Source organism: Python bivittatus, unplaced genomic scaffold (genome assembly GCF_059951505.1).
Source record: "Python bivittatus isolate LINGU-HERP-01145 unplaced genomic scaffold, Pbiv_v1 ctg000350_np1212, whole genome shotgun sequence".
Classification (NCBI taxonomy): Eukaryota; Metazoa; Chordata; class Lepidosauria; order Squamata; family Pythonidae; genus Python; species Python bivittatus.
In genome coordinates this window covers 36790958-36816053 of record NW_028277074.1, presented here as the reverse complement: position 1 = coordinate 36816053, position 25096 = coordinate 36790958, and the positions used below count along the sequence as shown (strand labels likewise).

Below are 25096 nucleotides of genomic sequence, written 5' to 3'. Positions count from 1 at the left end.
ACCTCCCCACCAGCCTTCCTGTCCTCCACGCCAGAAGTCGTGCGAGCAAGGTTAGCGTTCTCTCTCTTCGTACTGTACTTTGTGTCATATTTTTGTGGTTTAAAAAAAAATATACATATGGTTCAGAACGGATTAACTGTAATTACACTGAACCTTATGGGAAAATTTGATTCGGGTCACAACCAAAATCGGTTGGCGACCAAATTCGGAGGGGCCAGAACAGATTAACCGTAATTACATTGAACCTTATGGGAAAATTTGATTCGGGTCACGACCAGAGTCACGGAATGAATTAAGTTCGTGAACCGAGGTACCACTGTAATTAGAAGATCTGTCATATAAAGAACTAAAAGATTACCCTATAATTCTGTAAGATATGTAACTTATGTGATGCTTTTTATAAGCAGAAATTAAGGGTTCACATTTGACTTCAGAAAAATTGATTTCTAGCTGAACCTTCTCATTATGATAAGTATGGGATCTCAGTGAAAACAGTAATATATTTCAAGTTTATTTCTACTGTTTCCACATTTTACCATTTTTCTAAAAAAAAAACTGATAAAAGACTTTAAATAAGTATGGGATAAGTACACATTTAACACAGAAGTACTACTACTAGAGCATGAAATGTTCTCTAAATTTGTATCTAAGAAAATTGTTTGAGAAACTACAGACATGCTACACTTGATTGAATTATTTTTTGCTCTGTGCTTCGGACTTGCTACAATTATGTGTGTGTGTGTGACTAAAATCATTCCCAGAATAAATCAGTTTATTTTTTGCCGGCCTCCACACTTTCCTTGATAAATCAATTGCCTTTTCTATAAATCTAACATTTTCTCTAACAAAGAAAGAAGGAAGAACAACTCTAAAATTATCAAGAATAAAAATGTTAGCAAATCAATTTATTTTTATATTAATAATAATCTACTTAAGAGGAACAGTTCAGCTTCTCAATAAAAAATATTTCTTTAATTATTATGTGCAATAACCCTATGGCCTGCATTCTAAGAAACTTCCCATCTGCTTTGCATTATGGTCAGTTGGGTTCACTTGACTGGAACTAACTCAGCCCCGCTGGTGGTTCTAATTGTGTGCAGATGGGTCTCATGCAGTAGAGCATAGCACAAGTGCATTTTAGAATATTCCAATACAACCAGAATAATCAATTTCATGTCCAGATGCACAGTTTCAGGTTAGAAACATGCTCTGATTCAGATAAAAAGTTTTATAACAATCACCAGAGCACACAGCAATCTCCTGAAACCTAAAGAACTTGATCTTCTATGACAAATATCTCTATCTTATCTTATCTTCTTATCTTATCTTATCTTTCTTATCTTATTCTGGAGAAATATCTGAAAAAAATTACTTGGCATGCCAAGCCCAGCCTCCACATTGGGTTCAATCCTTCAGAGACATTGGTATAAATTCAATAGTTTCAAGAAGTAAGAAATAGTGTCCATGATAATTTTTCAAAAGTCTTCTTGGCTTCAACTGCAAGCTTTAAATATAATATACCCATAATGGAAAAATATACTATTTTGAAGAACATCTATTTTTTTCCCCTACCAAAAAGAAGCAGTAAAAATAAAACTATTATGAAAATGTAAAAACTGGGTCTAATCCTCCAGATTTATGCAGGTATAATTAACGTAATGGGGTTTACTTTTGAGTAGACTTGAACAGAATTGCACTGCTCATTTTAATTGACATAGATTAGGTTGAACAGCTGCTGGACACAGTATTAAAAATGGTTCAATAGGTTGGATTTTAAATTTAGATATTCATTTCCACTACAATATACAATCCATTATACAATGATCTAACTTCTTATCTTTATAGGAAAAAATATTGTAGCACTGAAAGTAGGAAACTACTTAGAAATTTATACTTCATATATTCATTTATCTTGTATTCATTTTCCCCTTTTTTATTCTTCAATCAACCATCTTAACTGTTAATAATTCTAGAATATGACAGTATCTCAAGGAATAGTTTTCATTCAGTGTATAAATATGTATGGTTTTAATGTATTTCCCTATTTTTATGTAAAAATTCTTATGAAACATATAAAATACAATAAATTCTAACAATTAAAAAGAAATGCACTAGAGCCTAATAGGAAAGTCAAAATGATTACAAATGAACAATATTTTATTTATTTATTTATTTAAATTTCACATGTATAAATTTAATACATGTGAAAATTGTCTAGTATTTTCTTCAGTTATAATAAAATATTTAACTAAATATATTCACTATGGCCTAACCTAGACAAGGACAAACACGCATGGCTGAACCAATCCATCCAACATTCAATTGTTTAGGTTTAATTCATTGTTTAAAAACTGAATCACAGTGATGAAATTGAAGAAAGTTATATAATTTTAATAGCCTGATACAAAGAGATAGAGGGAGGGAGGGAGGGAGGGAGGGAGGGAGGGAGGGAAAATTAGATATAGAAAGGACAAATCACAAAAGAAGAATAGTGGTGGATGAAAAGCAGTGGACCCATCCTTCCATGCTTCTATGGACGCCCCAAAATACACAAGCCCAACATTCCTCTTCATCCAATTGTATCATTACCAGGGACCCCAACTTACAACATAGCCAAAGAACTTACAAAAAAGCTTAGATATCTCATAGAGGGAAGCAAATATTCTATCAATTCCCCACTAGAGTGCCTCCAGAAAATCAAAGACCTAAAAATAGAAGAAAATGAGATTATGGTTTCATTCGATGCTCCTGCACTCTTCACATCCATAGATCTAGAACTAGCAAAAGAATCCATGGCAGCAGTACTGCACAATCTACTCAAGCTAGCCAAATATACTAAGATCAAGTCTAAGTATATTTGAGTCATGGACCTCATCAACCCCTGCCTCACTACCTACTTTCAGTTTGATGGACAGATATACCAACAAATCAGAGGAACACCCATGGGATCACCACTCTCAGGACTCATAGCAGAGACTGTAATGCAGCGTCTAGAAACTACAGCGTGTAGAAACTACAGCATTCCCACACATACAACCAAAAGTATGGATCCGGTATATAGACAACACCTTTATCATAATAAAAAAGGAACAACTAGAGAAGACACATGAAACAATCAATATCTTCAAAGGAAAAAAAGTCACAAGGGAAGAAGAAAACAACAACACACTACCCTTCCTGGATATCCTCATCAACAGAGGAAATGACAGCAAATTAGAAACATAAATCTATCAAAAAAATGACCCACACTAATTAAGTACTCCATTACCAAAGTAACAACCCAACCTCCCACAAGAGGAGCTGTGTAAGAACATTATTCAGACGAGTACAAACAGACTGCAGCTGTGATAGAATGTGAGGGTAACCTTGGAAGATGGGGGAAGAGATGCTGCCTAAGGAATGATCAGATAAAAGAGAAAGGAATCTGCCCACGGAGTAACAGCCAGATAAAGAAACTTAGGAAGGACCCACAACTACTCAGGCAGTAAATAGGGAGGGCAGGATATGTGTACTTTCAGACTTGCAAGATTCTGTTAATGTAGCCTTACAATAAAGTAGAATTAGCTCATCTAGTCATATTTCCTGTCTGGTTTACTTGGGAGGGCTCACAGCAGCAACCCAGAATACCAGAAAAAGGAAACAGACCACCTATATAACATCTTCCAACAGAACAGATACCCATGCAACTTTATCAAAAAGTGCTTGACCATTCAACCCACTAGAGCACAACCAACACAAGCTAGGAAAAGGATAACACTATCATACATCAAAACATCTCAGAAACAACCAACAGATTATTACAACCATGTGGCATCACCGTAGCACACAAACCAATTAAAGCCCTCTAAATCATCTTAAGTAAACCAAAAGACCCAGTAGCCCAAGAAGAAAAAACAGGAATCATCTACAACATACAGTGTAAGGACTGTAACAGCCACTATGTAGTTACTCAATTACAATTACCATGAATTGCAATAATTGTGTCTTGTCCCCAAATTTTTATTTTGTGCACTGAATATTTGTGTTAATGACAACCTTATTTTATTCTCACCTATTGATATTTTGCATGATAATCTATTCTAGTGAAATCATTCACTCTAACACAGTAAAACAGCTATATAATCATTCCTCACTATTACAGATGGCCTAATCCTATTTCCACTAAATCTAAGGAGAGGAATGAGATATTGATTTTAAATATCATTTTTGTTCTTCAGTCCAAATTTATTTAACTGATTAAATTAACTGTACATTAGGTTTTATCATTAGACGAGCTATTTCTTTGAAATATGCAGCCAATTCAGTGTTTTATTAAAATGTCTATGATGCAGATTAAATTTTCACTTTTAAAATGTATAACCATTTAAACTTTTTTGAGTGAAGGACTTTATAAAACCCAGGTATTATATGGTTCTTATATTGGTTTGGCTTTTGTGGCTTTCCTTAAGAAAGTCTAGGAGTTATATTCTATAAAGAATAACCATTCTTGTCAAGGTTTCGAACTATCTTATTTGTGAGGCCCGTATGAGGCTCCCTAATTTGCCTCATCAAGAACTTGATGCGTGCTTAGCAGTATGATTCTCTTTGTCAACTCAAAGAGGCAATATTTGCCTCAGGGTAAATATCAGAGGTAACAAGCCTCACTGTGGCCACTTCCTCACAAAGGACATATAACATCTTCACAGCATCACCCCATTAGAAGTGATACTATATAAAACCTGTCCTCATTACTGTTGCTTTGGCACAATGATGTTTGGATGACTCTAGAAGATACTTTAAGGCACTCTTTGGGAAGTGACCTGTATCTCTTCCGTCTGTTGTTTGTAAAAGTCAGAATAGGCTTCTAAACAGGTATCATGTCTATGTTGAGGCCTCTTTGACTTTGGCAAAGATTGCTGGAGAAGGCTGAGAGAAAAGCACTGCCTTGCAGTTTCTTCCAAATTTTCTAGCAGCACTCACCAGAGTCAGAAGAGGATGTTTGTATTGTTCCTGGAAACTGCGCAGAAAAAGCTGATTTTATACCCTAGATGTCTTCAAAACATCAGTTCGGATTAAGAAACGTCTCCAAAATGATCAGTTCATTTTTTAAATTTTGGTATGGAAGATCCATATTTATATATATATCAGCACTGATTTACATTACTTTTTTGCATGAGTCAAACCATGCAGAATCTCACTATTCTGTTTAATTCCAACAACAACAGCAAAAATGAATTAATAAAGGAGGGGAAGGATATTCTGCCACATATTTAGGTCCAATAAAGAGTTAGATAAGATCCAATTAGTATTCACTTCTGTTGCTGAAAAAGAATTTTAAAAATTGTAATCCATAAGTCTGAGAAAAATAAAGGTACAGAAGTGTGCATTTGTGTGTACACACACACACACACAAAATTCATACTTGTTTAATAAACGAACATCAACCTATAGAAACTCATTCAGAAAACATGAACAATTGTGAATGCCATCATCTACTTCTTCACTTCTATACCTTAGCACATTTTAAAAAACGATTACACATTTTAGCATCTCATATATGAATTCTCCCCACCCACTTTAATACCAAATTATCATAATGCTAATTGTTAATACAAAGTACTATTTGCTCCACATCTGAATTTTTAACCAACATCAAACTTGTATTTTGCTTCCAATTAAAATCTAACCCTGGCCTGACATCAGTGCCCATATTATCACTAACCCCAGTCATAGTAACACAAGAAGAGTGTGGGAAAGCTGATGTACTTAGATGAGGTGAAGTGTGGATGAATACACACCCAGAGACACACACTTTTTCTCTAGTCACCTCTAATAATAATCTCTACCTTTATAAAGATTTTTGGGCACTTGACACGTATGTCCACATCCATTGGAACAGCACTTTTTTACCCCAGAGCATTCGTTGTCAGCCTCACAGCTTTCAACACAGGCAGCTGCAAAGCCACTGGCCTTCTCAGGTGCTGGGCAGTCTCCTTGCTTCACTGACAGGATGTATTTCAGGAACTCACAGCTAGTTAGGCATTCATAGTTCTTCCTGGGGAAAAGAGGCTAAAGGGAAAAGAAGAGAATGGTACACAGCCTTCAGTACAAAAAGAAATCACGATGATATATGTCCAGATTTCTGGAAAGATAACTTAGATTTCCAACAATTTGAGACCTACTCCAAAGTTTCATTTAACTACAGATGTTAGAGGCAGGTGTGAATCAGAAAAGCAACAGAGGGGAAAAAACGAAACTTTTCTTCCAATTCTCATCCACTGCTGCTTTTCCCTCATAAAAAAGTATCCATCAGTTTTCTGTTGCACATGTGTATATCATGCATCCCATGGTTTTTAGTAAAAAGTTTCATTTCATTTTGCAGATTCTCTTCTACACTTTTGTCATACACACACCTTTATTGGCAACAAATCAAATGTGCCCATTTTGAATCTTCATTTTGTTGTTTAGCTGGTGTAAAATAGTATTACTCTAATGATTTTATGAATAAAAGCAAATTTAACAATCCCACTTGCAACCAGAATCATTCTTCCCAGTCAGCCAACTCTTTACTCAATAATAATCACAAACTTAACATATTACTCTTACATTTATAGTCATGACAATTTCATCATTATTTAGTATAATTTGGATCAAGTATGAGTGCATTTAAAAATGAAAAATTTTGATTAAATTCCTTTACATTTAAAATACAATCAGTACAAACTTAATTCTGTTTTAGAGCCAAAATCCACAACACACATTTTAAGATTTACCAGAAATGCAGTACTATATTCTTCATTTTCATTGAATTATATTCTATAGAAATGCTACATATAATATAATCTAGGATGATCTATATGCAAGTGATAAATAATTTGGAATATAAACTTTTGATTCAAGAAATTGCATCAATATATCTAATCTTTCCCCATTTCATTAATACACAAATACGTCAGTCATTTTTCATCCAAGTGTAGATTTCTTTAACCCTGTTCTTCTGTATTATCAGTAGAACTTTTGGCAGATTTCTCTTCTTATGTGAATAATAATTTCCATTCCCCAAATGAAATACAATAAACAGTTGAAATACCCAAATGAAAGATCATAACAAGAGCAACTACAATAACAAATCTTCTGTTGCTATTTCTGCCAATAAAGAAAATCCTTCGGCCTGTTCCTCATTTCCACAGGACTAAGTCTACATAGCACCATTGGCCAAAAACTAAAATGTTCACTTTCACTTAATTGAAGACATTGTTAGCTACTGTGAGGGGGTTCTTTTGAGAAATGGTACAGACCTCCAACAAAGAGACTGTTATCTTCCCTGTATTTTCAGAGAGGCTTTTATTATATAAAAGTTTAACAAACTTATTTCCTAACCTCTACCCTAACACTTGTCACTAAACCTATGTTGCATTATACTAATGTCTATGCCTATGTGTTTACCTAATCCCTGAAGAGTCCTATGAACGCTTCTGTTCTCCTTCATTGCCTGAGCTTATAATAGTCTTTAGCCATCATTTAGCCACCTTCAAGTTAGCTGGCTTCTGTTGCTGTCAGCTGCTGTTCTGAAGTGCTGTCGAAATGTTGGCTTGGCAGTTTCTCAGTCTGGGGGTGAGGGAAGGAAGGTGTTTTACCAGCTGCTGGCTAGCTGTAGGCTCTCAGTATCTCTGCTGTGAGAGTGAAGCTGCTGGGCTCCACTTCCCATTTCAGCCTGTCTGCTGTTGGTTTGCTTTCCAGGAAATTCCTGACTTTCCTTACTGACAACTTCCTCCTTCAGAGGATGGAAAATTGCATTACATCAAAGCATCAATGCATCAAGTCCTTGACTGGATATAAGCCAATACAGAAGATTTGGCTGAAAGAGTGGAAACAGCAGGAACACTAGGTGAAACTGACCGTGTAATGCTGAAGTTCTTGATTCAAAGAGAAAGGCACTCAAATGTGTCACTTGGACTTAAAAAATGGATTTTTTTCAAAATAAAAGGAAAAGAGTCAATATAATAATTGCTTAATGAAAACAGTAAAATGCTTACAAAGAAATGGCAAAAGTACTTAATCCCTATTTTGGCTCAGTGTCACCAAGTAGAAGGTATATGTTCCATCAAACAATCATGCAGAACAAAATGAAGTGGCAGAATTGATGCTTGAAATTGACAGAAACATGGTCAGGAAATACCTATTTAATTTGAATATTTAAAACTGTAAAGCCCAGAATATTTGCATTTGCACTAAAGGAACCATATACTGATCTAGCTGAAATGTGTGTTATATTTGAGAAACTGTAAAGATCTGGGAAAGTAATTGAATGAGAGCAAATGTTTTCATTATCTTTAAAAAAAGCAGAGAAAAAAAGGATCCAGGGAACAGGAGATCAGTCACCCTGACCAGGAAGGTTCCAGAGCAGATAAAAGTAATCAATCTCTAGCAACTGAAAACAATGTGTCAGTTTGTACACTCAGCATGGATTAATCAAGCTTTCCAGGCTGATCTTGATTTCCTTAAAAGATTGTGATAATGCTATAGGTCTACTATATCTTCATTTTAGGAAGGTGTTTGATGAAGTAACCAGTGACATTCTAATTGGTTATGTTAGACATGCTTATAATTGCAAAATAGTTAAATGTGATATAGAAAGCATGACAATTAGATGAATTCATAACTGGATCAAAACTGGTACTCAAAGAACTCTCATTAATGATTGCTCATCAAACTAGACATAGGCACTGAGGGGGCATCTTATACTCAAGGCATTTATTAATAACTTGAAGGTATTATTAATAATTTGAAAGGTAGAAGGAATGTTTATCAAATTTGTAGATGTCACAAATGTAGATGGAATAACTAACCACATAGAAAACAGAAGCAAACCTCAAAATGATTTTGAAAAATTAGAAGTGGTTTTCAGAACATGGGTCATGACCCACCCAGGGCCTCACAGGAAACTAGGCAGAGAATGCAAATCTTTGTAAAAGATGGATTGAGCATACACAGGCAAAGTAAAAGTGCTGTCAACACTTGTTTCTGCTTTTTGAGGGTAAGCCCACCATGGGCTTTCACAGGCTAAGTGGGCAACCAAGCCCAGAGCAAGTTTTGAGAAATGGGTCTAGCTGTTAAAAACATCTGTCATGAAGCAGTGTTATTGTTTGTTATTTAGTTTTATTCATAGGAAATCCACATGAATTCATTTATTATTTTAGGTTAGGATTACCAAACTGTGAATCATGACTTGCTGGGAGTCAACAGCAAATCTGAGGGGATCACAATTTTTGTACATATAAAATCAGACTGCTGCCTGAACTTGCAACTGACTTTTTTGAGCAAAGTTTTGAAGGGCTACCTACATCTTTCTGCAGACTAGATGTTGTGGATTTATTTGATGTAGTGCCATCAAAACTTGCCCCCATTTTGTCCAGCTTGTCCAAGCAAAGCAAGCAGCAGAGCTCACAGAGAGCAGAAAATGCTGTGTGTACAGCTGTCTGTGAAAGTCATCCCGCAATTCCCTTCCCCGGTTCACCCTGCTGGTTGGTTTCCTGCTGTCTGGGGCAGCATTAATGATCTTTGGTTCTAAATGGGATTGCATTCCCCACACAACTGAAGAACAAGTGGTAGCCATGTTCAAGAGCATCTTTGCATAACTCTGTATTGTGCACCAATTGTACCCACTGCAGGATTGGGAGACCCTGCTCGTGTTCACTCATGCCTTGATTACCTTCCATTTGGACTATTCAAATGTTCACTCCATGGGCTGCCCTTGAAGACTACTGAAAAGGTATAGTTGGTCCAGAATGCAGCAGTATGGATAGTTATGGGAGCTGCACTGTCTTCCTATAGGTTTCCAGGTGCAATGCAAGGTGCTGGTTATCTCCTATATAGCTTTTAATGGCACAGAACTGGGTTAGTTGCAGGATCATCTACCTCTGATTATATCTGCCCTTGCCATGAGATCCAACATCATGGGCATGCTTTAGATTGTCTCTAAGAAACAATGTTTCTTGTTTGTCTCTAAGAAACAATGTTATCTAATGAGACTCAGGAGGTGTGCCTTATCTGTCATGGCACCCTTTGGAACAGCAACCCTGAGATTTGGATGGCTCCAAGCCTGTTAGGAGCCTCTACAAGGCTTTAAAAACTTGATTTTGATCCTGAAATTGAGACAGGATATTGGATGAGCCCATATTTTGCAAGAACCATTTGGTAAACGGTTTGGGATATGGAACTTGTTGTGTTTTGGCTTGGTTTATGCTATTTTATGTTGTGCTTTGCAGTTGTTATCCTTCTCTATTTTTCCGTTTGGGATTTAATCCTCTGTCAGCCACTAAGAATTGCAATTTGTGAACTGGGCAGTGATGCAAGTTGCATAAGTAAATAGATCATAAATAAACGATCTTCTGAAATTTCTATGAAAGTTGCCAAATTTTGTTCAGTTGTGTTTGCAGTTAGAAGATGTTGGATTTGAATTACACTGAAGTTTGGATGGCCTATTTATGCCTTACGTCAACAATTGCCAGCACTCTATGACTGTCACTAACTTCTGTCCTCTTAATAAGTTAATTTCTCATCTTGTTTTATTGGTTTATATTGTAATGTTGCTTTCTTTTGGCTTTGACCATAAATCAAATAAATAAACAGTTCTTAATACCACACTGCAAAACAGTAATAAGATTTGTATTTTAACTCACCTTTCTTCTCTGAAATTATACTTTCAGAACTACTTCTCCAATGCAGAAATAGAAAAATATGACTGGATTTTAAAAAACCCAATTGAAGCTAAATTGATAGCTGGTGCACTCATAACTGCTAAGAAGTAATTCACAGATGTCTCTTCCGACATTTCTTTGAAAATAAAATTCACAGAATGTTTGTCCCTGAATTTTTGATCAGTGTGCAAAATGAGTACAAAGAGTTAAGTGGGAAGTCTATAACATTCGGATTCTATCTGCAATAATCTATTTCTGTGAATCAGGATTTTCTACTGTCACTTCCATAAAGAACAAATACACATCCCAAATAAAATGTGAGACAAGAAATGAGAGTTGCCACTTCAATAATAAAACCCAGAGTTCAAGAATTATGTAAACCAAATCAGTGCATACATACTATAAAAAATACAGTTGTTTATTTACAATGAAAAGTTTTTGCTTTATAAAGCTGCAAGGTTCTATCATTGTTTCTCCTGATATATAGATTACAATTTCCTTATTAAATTAAGTAGCATATTTATTTCTTGCCAAACTCTAATTCCAATTAACTCATTAGTTTGATTCATGGGGGACAAGGTACAGTACCACACAAATCCATTCATCATTTTAGGAAGTCATGGCTTCACAAAACTTAAGAATCTCTGTTTGAGGGGGTCACTTTATAGTACAGTTTGAGAAATCCTGCTTCAGATAAATGGACAGGAAAATACAGTTAAATTTAACAAAGAAAAGTGAAAAGGTTTTCATTTAGAAAACAGTAATTAAATGCAGAGGTACAGGATGGTATTTATTTGTGCAAGTACCACTTGTGAAAATGTTTTTGAAATTCTAGTTCATCAGAAAGTAGATATGAGGCAAAAGTGTAATGCAGCTGTAAAAAAAGACAAATGCAACAGTATAAATCACAGGAAGTAAATACACTATTTAATTAATTAAATTATCCCTAACCTCAAATACTGTGTCCACTTCTGGGTAACACATTTTAAGAATGATGCAAACAGCATGTAACAGGTTAAGAATAAGAGTGATTGAAGACAGTGAAGGACATGTTTAGCCTTAAGAAGAGAAGGCTGAGGGGGAAAATATGATAGCAGATGACAAATATTTTAAATGAAAAGGTCAAAATACTTTGCAATAACAAAATAATGGATTTAAGTTACAGAAAGGTAGAACCCAGTTGAAGTTATAAAAAAAAATTCCAAAGGTAAGAGTAGTTCAATAATTGAATTAACTACACAGTGAGGGGATGAGTACATCGTCATTGGATTTGTTCCAGACACCCACTTGGGATGCTTTAATCTGAATTCTTGAATTGAGCAGGGAGGTTGGACCCAACAACCTAAATGGAAAGAAACATTTTTCTTCCTTTCCACCTCTATGATAATAAATGTCTGCTTTTGGGAACAATATGAACATTTCATAGCCTTCTTCTGTGTGATATCTCTTCAAATCTCTGAAGAGTGTTATCATAATCTCCATAAGCTTTTCTTCTAAAGATTAAAACTATCTGGTTCTCTCAATCTCTTCTTACAAACTTAGTTTGCTGTCAACCTTTGTTACCCTTCTTTAAACATGACCCAATTTGTCTGAATATTTGTCAAAATATGATGCCCAGAATGGACATAATAAGCGATATGGATATGACAAGTACAATACCTTTTGTCCTAAGCTTCTAAGGGAAACATTTCTGTTGTTTCTACTGAGAACAGTTAGGGAACTTGCCTCTCCAGTTGACTGCAATCTCAGAGAGATCTATTAGTAAATTTCACATTACTTTTTCTCATCTCTGAGTTAAAAGAATAAGTACAGAAAGGTATTACAGCACAAGGGAAATGTATGAATTATTTATGTACATACCAATCATATACAGGGGCCTAAAAAGAAAACAGTCCCACTGATAGTAAACTTTGAAATAACTGTTGTATAGTTTTAAAAACACTAAAGATCAGTCCTAGTTGCCTGTGGGTCAGACATCTTCCAGGTCCTTTGTAAAAACAGGAGAATACATGACAGATTTTCTATTTTAAGCCATGTGCCATCAGTCAACCTCTCTTCATATCACACATGAAATATACACAGATTTTTAAAGAATTCTTTCACAACTAACATACCTCACAAAAATTTTGGCAATGGTTTTTCTTCAGGTCCCAGGACTCTTTGCAAGGTTCCAAACACTGAAATGAATAATTTGAAAACACATCAGGAAATAAATAAGATACCAATTTCTTTAATCAAGATAAGAATCTAAAACATTGTTTTTGAAAAGACAAGAACTCTGCTATAATACAGAAAACTGAACATATGATGTAATCTGAAAGAACAGCAGCACAGTAAATTGGTTTCAGCATGAATATACTGAACTGCAATTATATTAGCATCTTTTATATTTCTTACCTATAATAACATTCATTTGTTTTCCTCCTGCTCCATAAATATGATCATCAACATCTCATCAGAGACTTGTGATATCAAAAAGAGTTTAGAAAAGCCCTTCTTTTTCTGGAAGGCTAGCAAATGAGTTGGTTCAGAAGGTTTATCAACCCTGTTTAAAGTGCCTGAGGATCAAGCATTAATTTTATAGACTTCATCACTCATGAATCATAACAGAAGACATTCTGATCCTATCCTCTATGGTTCCTTGTTCAAAAACCTGGCTTAAATAATGTTAAAGGCAAACTGATTAGGTTTCTGCCCACCATCTCCTCTAACTTTCCACGATATTGACTACAACCCAACTGATGTCTCTTTTTCGGGGGAAGGGGGAAGGGGGAAAGAGGGAGCAAGGGCAAGTAGGCACATTTCCAAACAGTAAAATTAACTATGGGACATAGTAGAATTCTTGAAAATGAATTCCTTGGGTTTAGTTCCCATTTATATTATTATTAGCTTTCCATTTATATTAATGTTATAGCTTCTCATTCATTTTAAATTAAAAAAATAAGATTAATAAAATCAAATGAAGTGGGGCATGGTTCCTAGCTCATGCCAACAGACCTTCTGATGGTGACACTGGTGCCTAAGGATGCCATGTTTGGAACCTAGGGCCCACAGTCTCCCAGGATATAAGCTTTTGATGTATAATAAAACCCTAATCATTCAGGATTCCATCTTATGTAGAGCTCTACAGGAAATTCTTTCCCTCCAATGTGTTCAGACTACAGTTCACAAAATTTCCAGCCATAAGGCCAAAGATGGGAATTTTGAGCAACATTTCATGAGGGTACCCAGTTTGTGAGCCTGGTTACTGACCATGGGGATACAAACAATGAGCCATGTAATCACCAGGATTAAGCAACAATGCAACCTCATGATACTCTTTTTTGCATGAATCACACTTCAAAGTGATTTGTATAATCTCTGGGTCTAGATTATTTTTTATTAATATTAAACATTAAAAAAACTTTTGAATATTTTCTAACATTCACAAAGCAAATATGTAAAACAAAAGGTGATATTTAAAAAATGCTTATAAGATTTCCATTGGCCTTTCAGCTTATTTATATTTATAGTCATACTAATTCAATGGACTAGGTTGCCTACTTGGTACTGTACAAAGGTTACAAATTTATTATATGAAATGCAAATGAATCTATTAACAAATATATATATATATTGGGAAAAACCCTCTGAAAGGACGATGAGAAGGAAAATAACTTCCCAAATATTCCATTCCAAACTTTTTAAAGATACCTTTAGGTAACTGCATATTGTCTTGTCAAAACCATCATTATTTTATTTCCAATATACTTTCAGGTTTTTGTTAAAATGCTTTCAAGAATCTGCTCCTTTTGGGGGGGGGGAAGGGTGATGTGCCTGCATATGAATTCAATGAAATTTTGCTTATCTGGAATTGAGCAAGAAGAAGAAAAACTAGAGGAAACTTCTTACATGTTTTATAGACTCTCATGCATATAACCTAATAAAGACAATACAACTGAATACTTTTACATGGTTTCTACTACACACAATCAGAAACGGGGAAGAGAAAGATTGTCTAAATCATTACCAGGCTTCTCTTTTTAGCTTTTCACTTTCCTCCTAGCCATCCACGTTGACATATTCAGCATTACTAAACAGCAAGGGCTATAGGGCTTTTCACTTTAATTTCACGCTATAATAAGATACAGTGGTGTTTCACTAAAGGATTGAAAAGCTTTTCTTTGTAAGACCTATTTGATGGTCAAGTTAAGTACCACATTTTGGCAATGGGCATCTGTTCTCCAAGGAGGAATGGTAGTGAGAAATGAAAAACACAGAGAAGAAAGATGTGGAAACTTTTCAAAAGTCATCTTCCTCATTAAAGAAATTAGGCCTATTCAGGTCTCTTTACACCAACACAAGTGAAGTGCAAATCAAATTAGCTTCTCATTGGTGAGCTGACAGATTATTTAGGGTTTACTATAAAATGGGGTCAGCTGTTTATTCTGATCACATTCAGTACTAAACTAGTTACTGTTAATGAATGCTATTGTTACATTGTATCAAAACAAGTTTGGGCATAACATGATTCCCTGCCAGAAGATTCCAAACTTAAATTGCAGATTTTCTGCCTTTAATTCTTGCAACATGAACAGAACTGTAAAAACTATCTGGGACTTTTAGAAATGGTGTTTTCTTGTATTATATTGAATGGAGCCAAAGTATCATGAGACTCTCCACTACCACAGCCAACATTAATAGCTTAAGATCACAAAGGACAAGTCTATGAAGTGGTACATCATAGAACTGTAATCATAGGATATTCCTATCCATATTGATGAACCTGCTAAAAAACATTACCAACACTAGATTGGGAAGGAGCTGAGTTGTGTAGTGCAGTTTCTTTAATATTCCATGTTTCCAAATTTTACCTTTGTGGTATTACTACCATTACACTAAAAAGCCTTCCCATACTATAAAAATAATGTCAGAAGGGATTCTAAGTAACTGTATCCTTATTAATGTATCTTAAACTCCATTTCCATGAAATTCTTGAAAGTATTATTAGAAATTCAAGGGATCTTTCTTGAAAAGAATCATGTCTGGCATCAATCTTTATGTAGCTGCATAAGAGTATTAGTCTTATTCTTGTCCTGGGAAAACAAGATGTTTTGGACTACAACTCTCCTCAGTTAGAGCCGGAATGATCATTAAGATATTACAGGGTTTATAATCCAGAGCATCTGCAGATCGCCTGTCAATTCATATGGTGTGGTGGTGTGTCTCAAGAATCCTGATAAATATTTTGCAAGAACCAAGCAGTTATTTATATTAACTGCAATACAGTTGGTTCCAACAGTTCAAAGTAACATCAGACACTTTGACCACATCAGAAGAACAAAATCTGTAACTCTTTGCTATACCGAATCAGCAACATGCTTATAGAGCTCTCTGTAAAGCTCCATGACAGGCAACTCATATGAAAGGTTTTTGAATGGAGAAAACCATTCAAATCACTGTCCAGTCCCAGACATAGTGCTCAGTATTTGCATATTCCAGCTTTCAGAAGCTATTATCTTCACATCAATTTCCTCTTGCTGTCATCTTTCCATTTTTATGGTATATGAAGCAATTCAACTTCTTAACATGCCTGGGATACAACTACAGTAAAATAAATACGTTGCAGAAATTCTTTCTCCCTCTGAAAATACACAAAGAGTCAGGTAAAATGTACAAGCCAGGCTCTGCCCATTGCTTTGGACATAGGTACTGTTATAATTGAGGAGCCTGGTTATCAAGGCTCTATTCACAGACACATACCAACAATCCAGCAACTCCCTGCAAAAACAACCTTTTCTTCTACCCAAGTCACATTTAATACTCTTTTAATATTTGGATACACATACTGGAAGTTCTAACAAAGTTCTGTGAGTAGTTATATAATTCTAACTTCCACCTCAGTGTAAGTTTGACAAGTGTATACAATAGGTGCATCTATAACTACAATATGAAAGAGATAACAAAAAATTGTCTTATATCAGCAGCAGACTGACTGTTACATATACTTCACTGTGTGTATTTTCTATAGCCACATACAACAAAGGGATTTAAAAGAGGCATTTCTTGAGCCCACCCAGAAAGTGAAGAACAAATCAGCAGGCTGAATTGGTAGCAGGAATTACTAGAGGGAAGATCCAGAAAACAATACCTCACTTTACTTTTATGAAAACCAATTAAAATGCTTATTATGATATATAATCCATCCTGATCTATAACACTTTCCTTTCATAGCAATTAAGTGACAGATTCACAAATGAAAACATCAGCAATTGCAGATTATGCCAGTCATACAGACAGAATAACTCTAGTAACAGACACAGAATAATTCCAGCATCAGACATAGATATCAAAGTTAACTCCATATCTATTCCGGTAATATTGTTATAGGACCTCACTATATCAACCACAACATCAAAAATTCATATCCTGCTCACATTTCAGTGTGATGTATACCATAATCTGTCAAAAATCTCTACTGCATTCTACAAACAGAACACACAAATATATTATTAAAAATGATAATATTAAAAACATTCTTCAGGATGTTCTTAGTAAAACTACTTATTACATTAAATAACTAACATGCAGATGGCCCCCAAGAGAGTTCAGTGCCACACTAAGAACATACATAGACAAAGCAGTAACTGTGAACATGCTTGATTATTCTGGATGGTTCTTCCTGCTGTTATGAATAGTTCTGCAATCAGTTGCTGCTGGAATGTTTGGAGTTTAGCATGTTATCTATCTATTAAACAAACAAATCAACAAGTCTGCTCCTCTTATGAGTTGAGACTGGAAGCCCCAAACATTCTATCAAAAGCCATTTGAGAGCAGTGTCAGGCATGTAGAGGACACAGTAATTGTAAGCTCATACATTCATGCAAACACATCCTACATGATTTGTTTCATAAATCGCATCTGTTTATAATTACCACCCTCCATACCTTTTTGCATTTAATTTCCCCCTGATCTATGCACACTTCAAATCATGCATGCATATAGACCCTACTGCAAAACATCCTTCATGTAATGAAGTAGATTATAGTCCAAAAAGTTTGACCTAAAAGTGCTAGTATTTAATGGATAAGACTTCATTCTTTTAATTTTGAAATGTAAATAAAAATGCAAAGAAGCAAGTTAAATCTGTATCATTTTATATAACATTTTACTGTGCACATTTTGGAGGAAAAAAATAATCTTGTGATGGTTATTGCAAAGAAAATTATTCAACCATAAAGTATCCAAGACAATTAATGCATGTACTTGAACTACTAGATTAACCATTGTGTATAAACTCTGAAATATTTTGACAAAACTACATAAATGCTTGGAAATTTCAAAACCAGAAAATGTCTTTAGCAAAGAGAAAAAAGAATGAAATCACTACCATTAAATACAACTATTCTACATTTATCAGAATTATCATACCGTCATTTCTGTATTTCAGTTGGTAACTAACAAGCTTCTTTTTGTAGAAAATTTTCTAATTAATGATTGACCAGCTAGTGGATGACCATCTCATCTTATCAGTATAGAAAATGGTGTCAGCTTCCTTAATTAAAGCAAAACAAGGAATGATTGTTTGATGCTATGAAAAAGAGTGGGAGCTGAAAAATGCCATCAAATAACAGTATTTTCCATTGAAAAAGTGCTTACCTAAGATCACTGATTACAGTGGACTTTGATGTGACTATTAACAATTTTAAAGATAAGCAATCATTTTCAAAATTTTAACATACAAACTAGATGTATTTAGAAAAAGAATGAGCTTATTAGTGCAAAGAGTCATCTGGTTTTGTTGCCTTGTTAAATATAAATCCAAGGATATGCATAATTGAGTGTGATAACAGAAAACATAACTGGCTGCAATAAATAACTTCAGTGATTAATGGCATAGACTGAAAGTAGGAAACAAGAGCTAAAGCAATTCCATGTTGGACTACAGTTCCCCAAATTCTCAGCAAGCTAGCCAACTGCTATAGGATTCTAGAGTCCTAATCCAACACACGTAGACCATGTCTGGAAAGGCTGAGCTTTATAAAACATGAAGCAAGATAATCATCTCCTTACACATTACCAGTATTCAGTCCACGTTTTCCACACAAGTCAGGGGAATAACATCTGCAAAAGCAGCAGCCAGCTTTGAATTTGTTCTATGAGCAGACAAATGTAAACCTTGTCAACAAATACAGTATTCAGAAAAAGAGACAATGAACATACTAATAAGGATTCAATAGAAAGCTATTCATTTTAAACAGTTTCTTCCTTAAGATCATATATTTCTGAACAATGTATGACAGCCCAAATTATGTTTTTGAATTACCATCAAGACTGAAAACTATATTTGATCATCTTTGTCATAAACATTCACAACTGCAAGAATTTGAATTATGGCGACTAAATATTAATGCATTTCCAAAGCCATTCAGAAAGCATTTTGAGACAGTACCTGACTAGTCAAAACAAATGCTATTTAACTTTTCTAGTTATGTGGTTTGTATTTATTTGTAAACTGTTAAGAGTTAAAATCAGTAGGTCATTTTTATAATAAGTAAAATCTATACAATGAATATTTTTTATAGACAAGAATACAAACAAAATATTTATTGTATACTTCCACAATGAATTGTTCAGCCAAAGCACCAACTGAAATATACTAATCAATACTGGAAAACGGAAGGAATTCTTGAAACCTGTATTTGTAAATAGAAAAGGAGCTCTTACTTTGTTTACAAATTCATGGGAAGCTTCCATCACTTATTCATCTGGCCGTCTAGCTGAATAAATATGTTTACATAAATACATCTCACTTTAAAAAGAATTGTGCAGTGTTTGTTTAAAATGCCATTTTGAATGAAACTTTCCATTATTTTTAGCACTGAATAGTTTTAAGAATAGAGTTTCATGAAGAAGAATGGGAAAATAGACCATTATAATATTTCATAACCTCTATCTGTCAGCTCCAATATTCTACTTGGAAACAAAACCTATCTTCATTGTTGTTAGTTTTGCATGCTTAGCAAAGTAATTGCTACGATTTTTCATTTGAATCATCATTTACATATGTCCAACCTATATATGATCATCTAAATTGTTATCCAAAGGGCAGCTCACATACTGATGTGTGTGTATGTTAAGATATTTAAATTTGTTGAAAGCACCAGTTCTCTGACAGTGGAAATCCAATAATCACATGCAGAGCTATGCATTTAGATTGCCAAGACTGGTACATATTTAGATAGAATTTTTTTTGAGACAGTGTACAAAAAAACTTAACAGTTTTCCTAAATCTGATGCTGGGACTATAATCTTCAAAAGCCAACTAGCTATATTGGGGAAGGTTGGCCTAATCCCCCAAAACACATGCCCGTATGACAGGGACCACCAGAAGGCATCATAGGAGATTTTTCCCCCCTTAAAACCATGTGTGATTATGTGAAGACTTAGGATTGCTCATTGCAATTTCATTAAGATTGCTATGAATATTTAGAATGTGACAATGAAATAAAACTTAATTCCTGGCATTAGGGGACAAATAATTCCAATAAGTTTTTTTTCTCTCTGCCTGCCTTTAACATGTTCTTTAAAAACTTCTTCATCCAAAATCCCAAATATCTGATTTTAAAGATGTACAGTACATTTGGAAAGTATTCAGACCCCCTTCACTTTTTTCAATTTTGTTATGTTGCAGCCTGATACTACAATCGTTCAAATTCATTTTTTTCCTCATTAATCTACACTCAGTACCCCATAATGACAAAGTGAAAACAATTTATTAAAAAGGAAAAACTGAAATATCACATTGGCATAAGTATTCAGACCCTTTGCAACAACACTTGAAATTTAGCTCAGGTGCCTCCCATTTCCCTTGATCATTGCTGAGCTGTTTCTACACCTTGATTGGAGTCCACCTGTGGTAAATTAAATTGATTGGACATGATTTGGAAAGGCACACACCTCTCTATAGAAGGCCGCACAGCTGACAATGCATCCTGTATCCGAGCAAAAGACATGAGGTCAAAGGAACTGCCTGCAGAGCTCAGAGACAGGATTATTGCAAGGCACAGATCTGGGGAAGGCTACAAAAAAAATTCTGCTGCACTGAAGGTTCCCAAGAGCACAGTGGACTCCAGAATTCTCAAATGGAAGAAGTTTGGCACAACCAGGACTCTTCCAAGAGCCGGTCGCCCAGCCAAACTGAGCAATCAGGGGAGAAGAGCCATAGTAAGAGAGGTGACCAAGAACCCAATGGTCACTCTGACTGAGCTCCAGAGATCCTGTGTGGAGATGGACAAAATTCCAGAAGGACAACCATCACTGCAGCCCTCCACCAATCTGGGCTTTCTGGCAGAGTGGCTAGACGGAAGCCTCTCCTCAGTGCAAAACACATGAAAGCCCACTTGGAGTTTGCAAAAAAGCACCTGAAGGACTGTGAGGAACAAGATTCTCTGGTCTGATGAAACCAAGATTGAACTGTTTGGCCTCAATTGTAAACATTATGTCTGGAGGAAACCAGGCACCGCTCATCACCTGCCTAATACCATCCCAACAGTGAAGCATGGTTGTGGCAGCATCATGCTGTGGGGGTGTCTTCAGCAGCAGGGACTGGGAGACTGGTCAGGGTTGAGGGAAAGCTGAATGGAGCAAAAGGCAGAGATATCCTCAATGAAAACCTGTTCCACAGTGCTCAGGATCTCAGACTGGGCTGAAGGTTCACCTTCTAACATGACAATGATCCTAAGCACACAGCCAAGACAACACAGGAATGGCTTAGGGACAGCTCTGTGAATGTCCTAGAGTGGCCCAGCCAGAGCCCTGACTTGAACCCTATTGAACATCTCTGGAGAGACTTGAAAATGGCTGTCCACCAACAGTCCCCGTCCAACCTGACTGAGCTTGAGAGGATTTGCAAAGAAGAATGGCAATAAATTTCCCAATCCACGTGTGCAAAGCTTGTCACGTCATACCGAAAAAGACTCAAGGCTATAATTGCTGCCAAAGGTGCTTCAACAAAGTACTGAGTAAAGGGTCTGAATACTTAAGTACATGTGATATTTCAATTTTGTCTTTTTAATAAATTTACAGACATTTCTAAAATTCTGTTTTCACTTTGTCATTATGGGGTACTGAGTGTAGATTAAAGAGAAAAAAAAATGAATTTGAATGATTGTAGTATCAGGCTGCAACATAACAAAATTGAAAAAAGTGAAGGGGGTCTGAATACTTTCCGAGTGCACTGTATATGGGGTTAATGGGAGGAAGTGCAAATTCCTTCCACTTGTACAGGAAATTCAGGCAGAAGTTGCAGAATATTCAATTTTTTTTGTTGCCACCTTTTTACTACCTGTTACCTACCTACCTACCTTTAACCGCTAGCATATTCTGACTTTACAATAGCAATGTTTTAAAAACAGAATTCTTATACTCTAATGAGAATTAAGATTTTTCACTTTTTTCCATATCACTTACTACCATGCTAATACATGTAAAGGAATGCAGATGGTATAGATAGATAGACAGATGGACAGATACAAGTTGAAATCATGCTCAGACCATTGATTGACAGATAAATAAAAAATGGCATAAAGCCACAAATCCAAATTACATTAAAAATTAGAAACGTTAATTATACATGCTGCTCAGTTCTTCCTACCACGAAACAAATACTAGGAATTCACCATAATGATTCTTATAACAATACTGGCTAAAGGGGAATTCATAATTTATTCCTATTTTAAATTCATAATTTATTCCTATTTTAACAAGCCAGTATAAGATTGTGTTTATCCTTCACTATTACTTATTGCTTGATATAACAGGAAAAAACCAAGGATCTTAGTTCTAACATACGGATAGTCCTGTACTTGTGAACTTTCGTGTTCTGATCTTTCACTAATACGAACAAGATGGACCCAGAAGTCAGAACCGGAAGTCAGGACGGAAATCGGAACCGGAAGGCAGGAGAAGGCAGGAGAAGGCAGGAAAGGGTTAGTTTGCAAACTAACCCTTTCTCACCTTCTCCTGCCTTCCGTTTGCATTGGAGGTTTGCACTGGAGTCAGAGTTCCCAGAAAGGGTTAGTTTACACGGCACACTCTGTTGCTGGGTGAGGCAGGAGAGGGGGTAGTGACAGAGGATGGTGAGACGGGGTGGAGGTCTCCTGCCTCGCCCGGCAACAGAGCGTGCTGTGCCCCACCGGCTCATCCTTCACTCCCTTCTTCTCCGTTATCACCCTCTCTCCTGCCTCACCTGGCGACGCATTGGCAGCAGAAGATAGGGCTCCTCTGCCCACACCACTTCCCTGCCTCCTGCCTCTTTTTTTTACTTTTTACTTGGTTGGATGTACAAACAAAACGGACTTACGAACAGTTTCTTGGAATGTAATCTGTTCATAAATAGGGGATTATCTGTAATAACAAACCATGTACGGGCCAGTTATATCTGTACAGCTGGTCCTGCTGGCAATAAGAGCTAAATGGGAACATTCTGACAAGCAAGAATTCTAAGTTATAGTTGTATTACTCCCAACAGGACCACAACAGAGAGGAGGAATAGCATTTAGCCACAGCAAATCAGAAGGTGCCTTGGTTACTAGATAAAGAAATCAATAGACCTGGAATCACTATCAGGGTGACTGGTGATAAATTGGGATTTTTATCACCAAAATGAACAAGGAAACCAGCCTTATGCTATTAGCGCCAGATCATTATGTCAGTCCATTAATCTAGTTTAATCCTGTGCACATTGACTGCAGAATTTCAGCCAGAAATCTTGTAATTCTACCTGAAAATGCCAGAGATTAATTCATGGTCTTTTTGCACACAAATACAGCAACAAACTTTACTTTTAATTGACTGGCTCAGTTATGTCAGAGACAGGAACTGTTACAGTTATTATATTCACTTTATCAGTCTATTCAAAGCACTGACAGGATAAGCTGCGTAACAGCAGTCTGCTTGTTTGCATCAGGATAAAGACAGTTTTTTAATCTTTCTAGCAGAAGGAAATTATATTCCAAGCACATTTACATACAAACCAGTTGATCAGATTATCAATATTTAAGTTCCAATAAAAGCTACATCTAACAACAACTCTATGTGATGTAATGCCCAATTTATTTGCATAATTGTCATACCCCTATACATTATATAGCAAGCTAGCCACGTTTTTAAAAAAAGAACACAGGTTGCTCAATCTAAAACTGTCTTAATTACTTACATAGATTCAGAATTAGCATTCACATGCTGTATTGCACTAACAAGAGGCTTTCAAACTGCAAATAATTTGTAATTCAAAAAAGACCTCTGGTCTATAGACTGAGCATGTGAAACATGTTTTGCGCTTAAAAAGTCCAAGACCTGTTGAACACACAAAGTACTGGTTTTCATGTTCTTTCAGTTAGTGAAAAACAATTACAATGGATGTGCAATCTGTAAGAAATGGAGGATTACTCTCACGGCAGCAAATTCATGTATCTTAATTAAATAGTGTCACATTTATCTAAGCTGTCTTGAACACTGAATTAATGTTTTAAACAGTATATAAACTGCAGATATTAAGATTTTTTTCCAGTGTGATTTTAGTCCTAGTCCTACTATTTTACCCAAATACAGTTTGAAAAAATAACTAAAACAATTGAAGCAGCTGCGTTCCAAAGCAGAGTAGTATTTATTATGCATTTATATACAGATTTTCTTTCATCATTAAGCTAAAGGAGTTGCACATTACTTTTCATGTATATCTCCCATCTATGAACAGCTAGACTGGATTCTCCAGAGCACCTTTCAGGAGTTGCCACTGGAGGTTTTAAAAATATTGTTGAATTAGCAGATGTTCACCTACGTAACTCTGATTCCAAGAGCAGGTTTTTATCTCAATAAAAATGGTCCCATAGATACTGCCAAAGTAGAGAGAGAAAGGAAAGAATTCCAAATCTGCAGAGACTTTTATATATACAGTATAAGCAGTATAATGTTTGAGGGCTAAGAAATATACCACCCCCATACAAAATGTTTCTGCATAGCTTCTTACTCCATGCCCCTACAAAGTGCAGTCTAAGCATACTGGAAACCTAAAGACAAACACTTCCTCTTAAAAGTTGAGAGTCGCTGGGAGCTGGGCAACATAGAAGTTTAAATTATTATTATTATTACAATATTTTATTTTATGACCTCTTGTATTAAAAAAATGCAAACTAGAACCTGTAGAATGGGTCATATTTCTTGCCTCAAAACATCTCTTTTATACACACATTCTATTCCTTATTGCTCATTTAACATTCAATATAATAAAAAGTTCGGACAGTTCTTATATTGTTTTATAACATTTTGGTTATATTTTACCATGTTTTAGCATCTCTGTAAAAGTTCAGAGATGATCCCTCTCTAAGCTAACCAGAGCTGAGGAACTAAAGTGTTTATTGAGCAGATTTCCCACT

At 35.6% G+C, this 25096-nt stretch overlaps 1 protein-coding gene across 1 annotated transcript in view; it reads right to left on the bottom strand.

The window, feature by feature from the left end:
- Nucleotides 1-25096, bottom strand: part of ANOS1 (anosmin 1) — a 101764-nt gene that overhangs the window by 37545 nt on the left and 39123 nt on the right. Inside the window, exons 3-4 of the mRNA XM_007437367.4 lie at nt 12794-12856; nt 5826-6048 (exon numbers count right to left, since the gene is read on the bottom strand). Coding sequence (XP_007437429.2) covers nt 5826-6048; nt 12794-12856 — 286 coding nt within the window. The remainder of the gene's footprint in view (nt 1-5825; nt 6049-12793; nt 12857-25096) is intronic.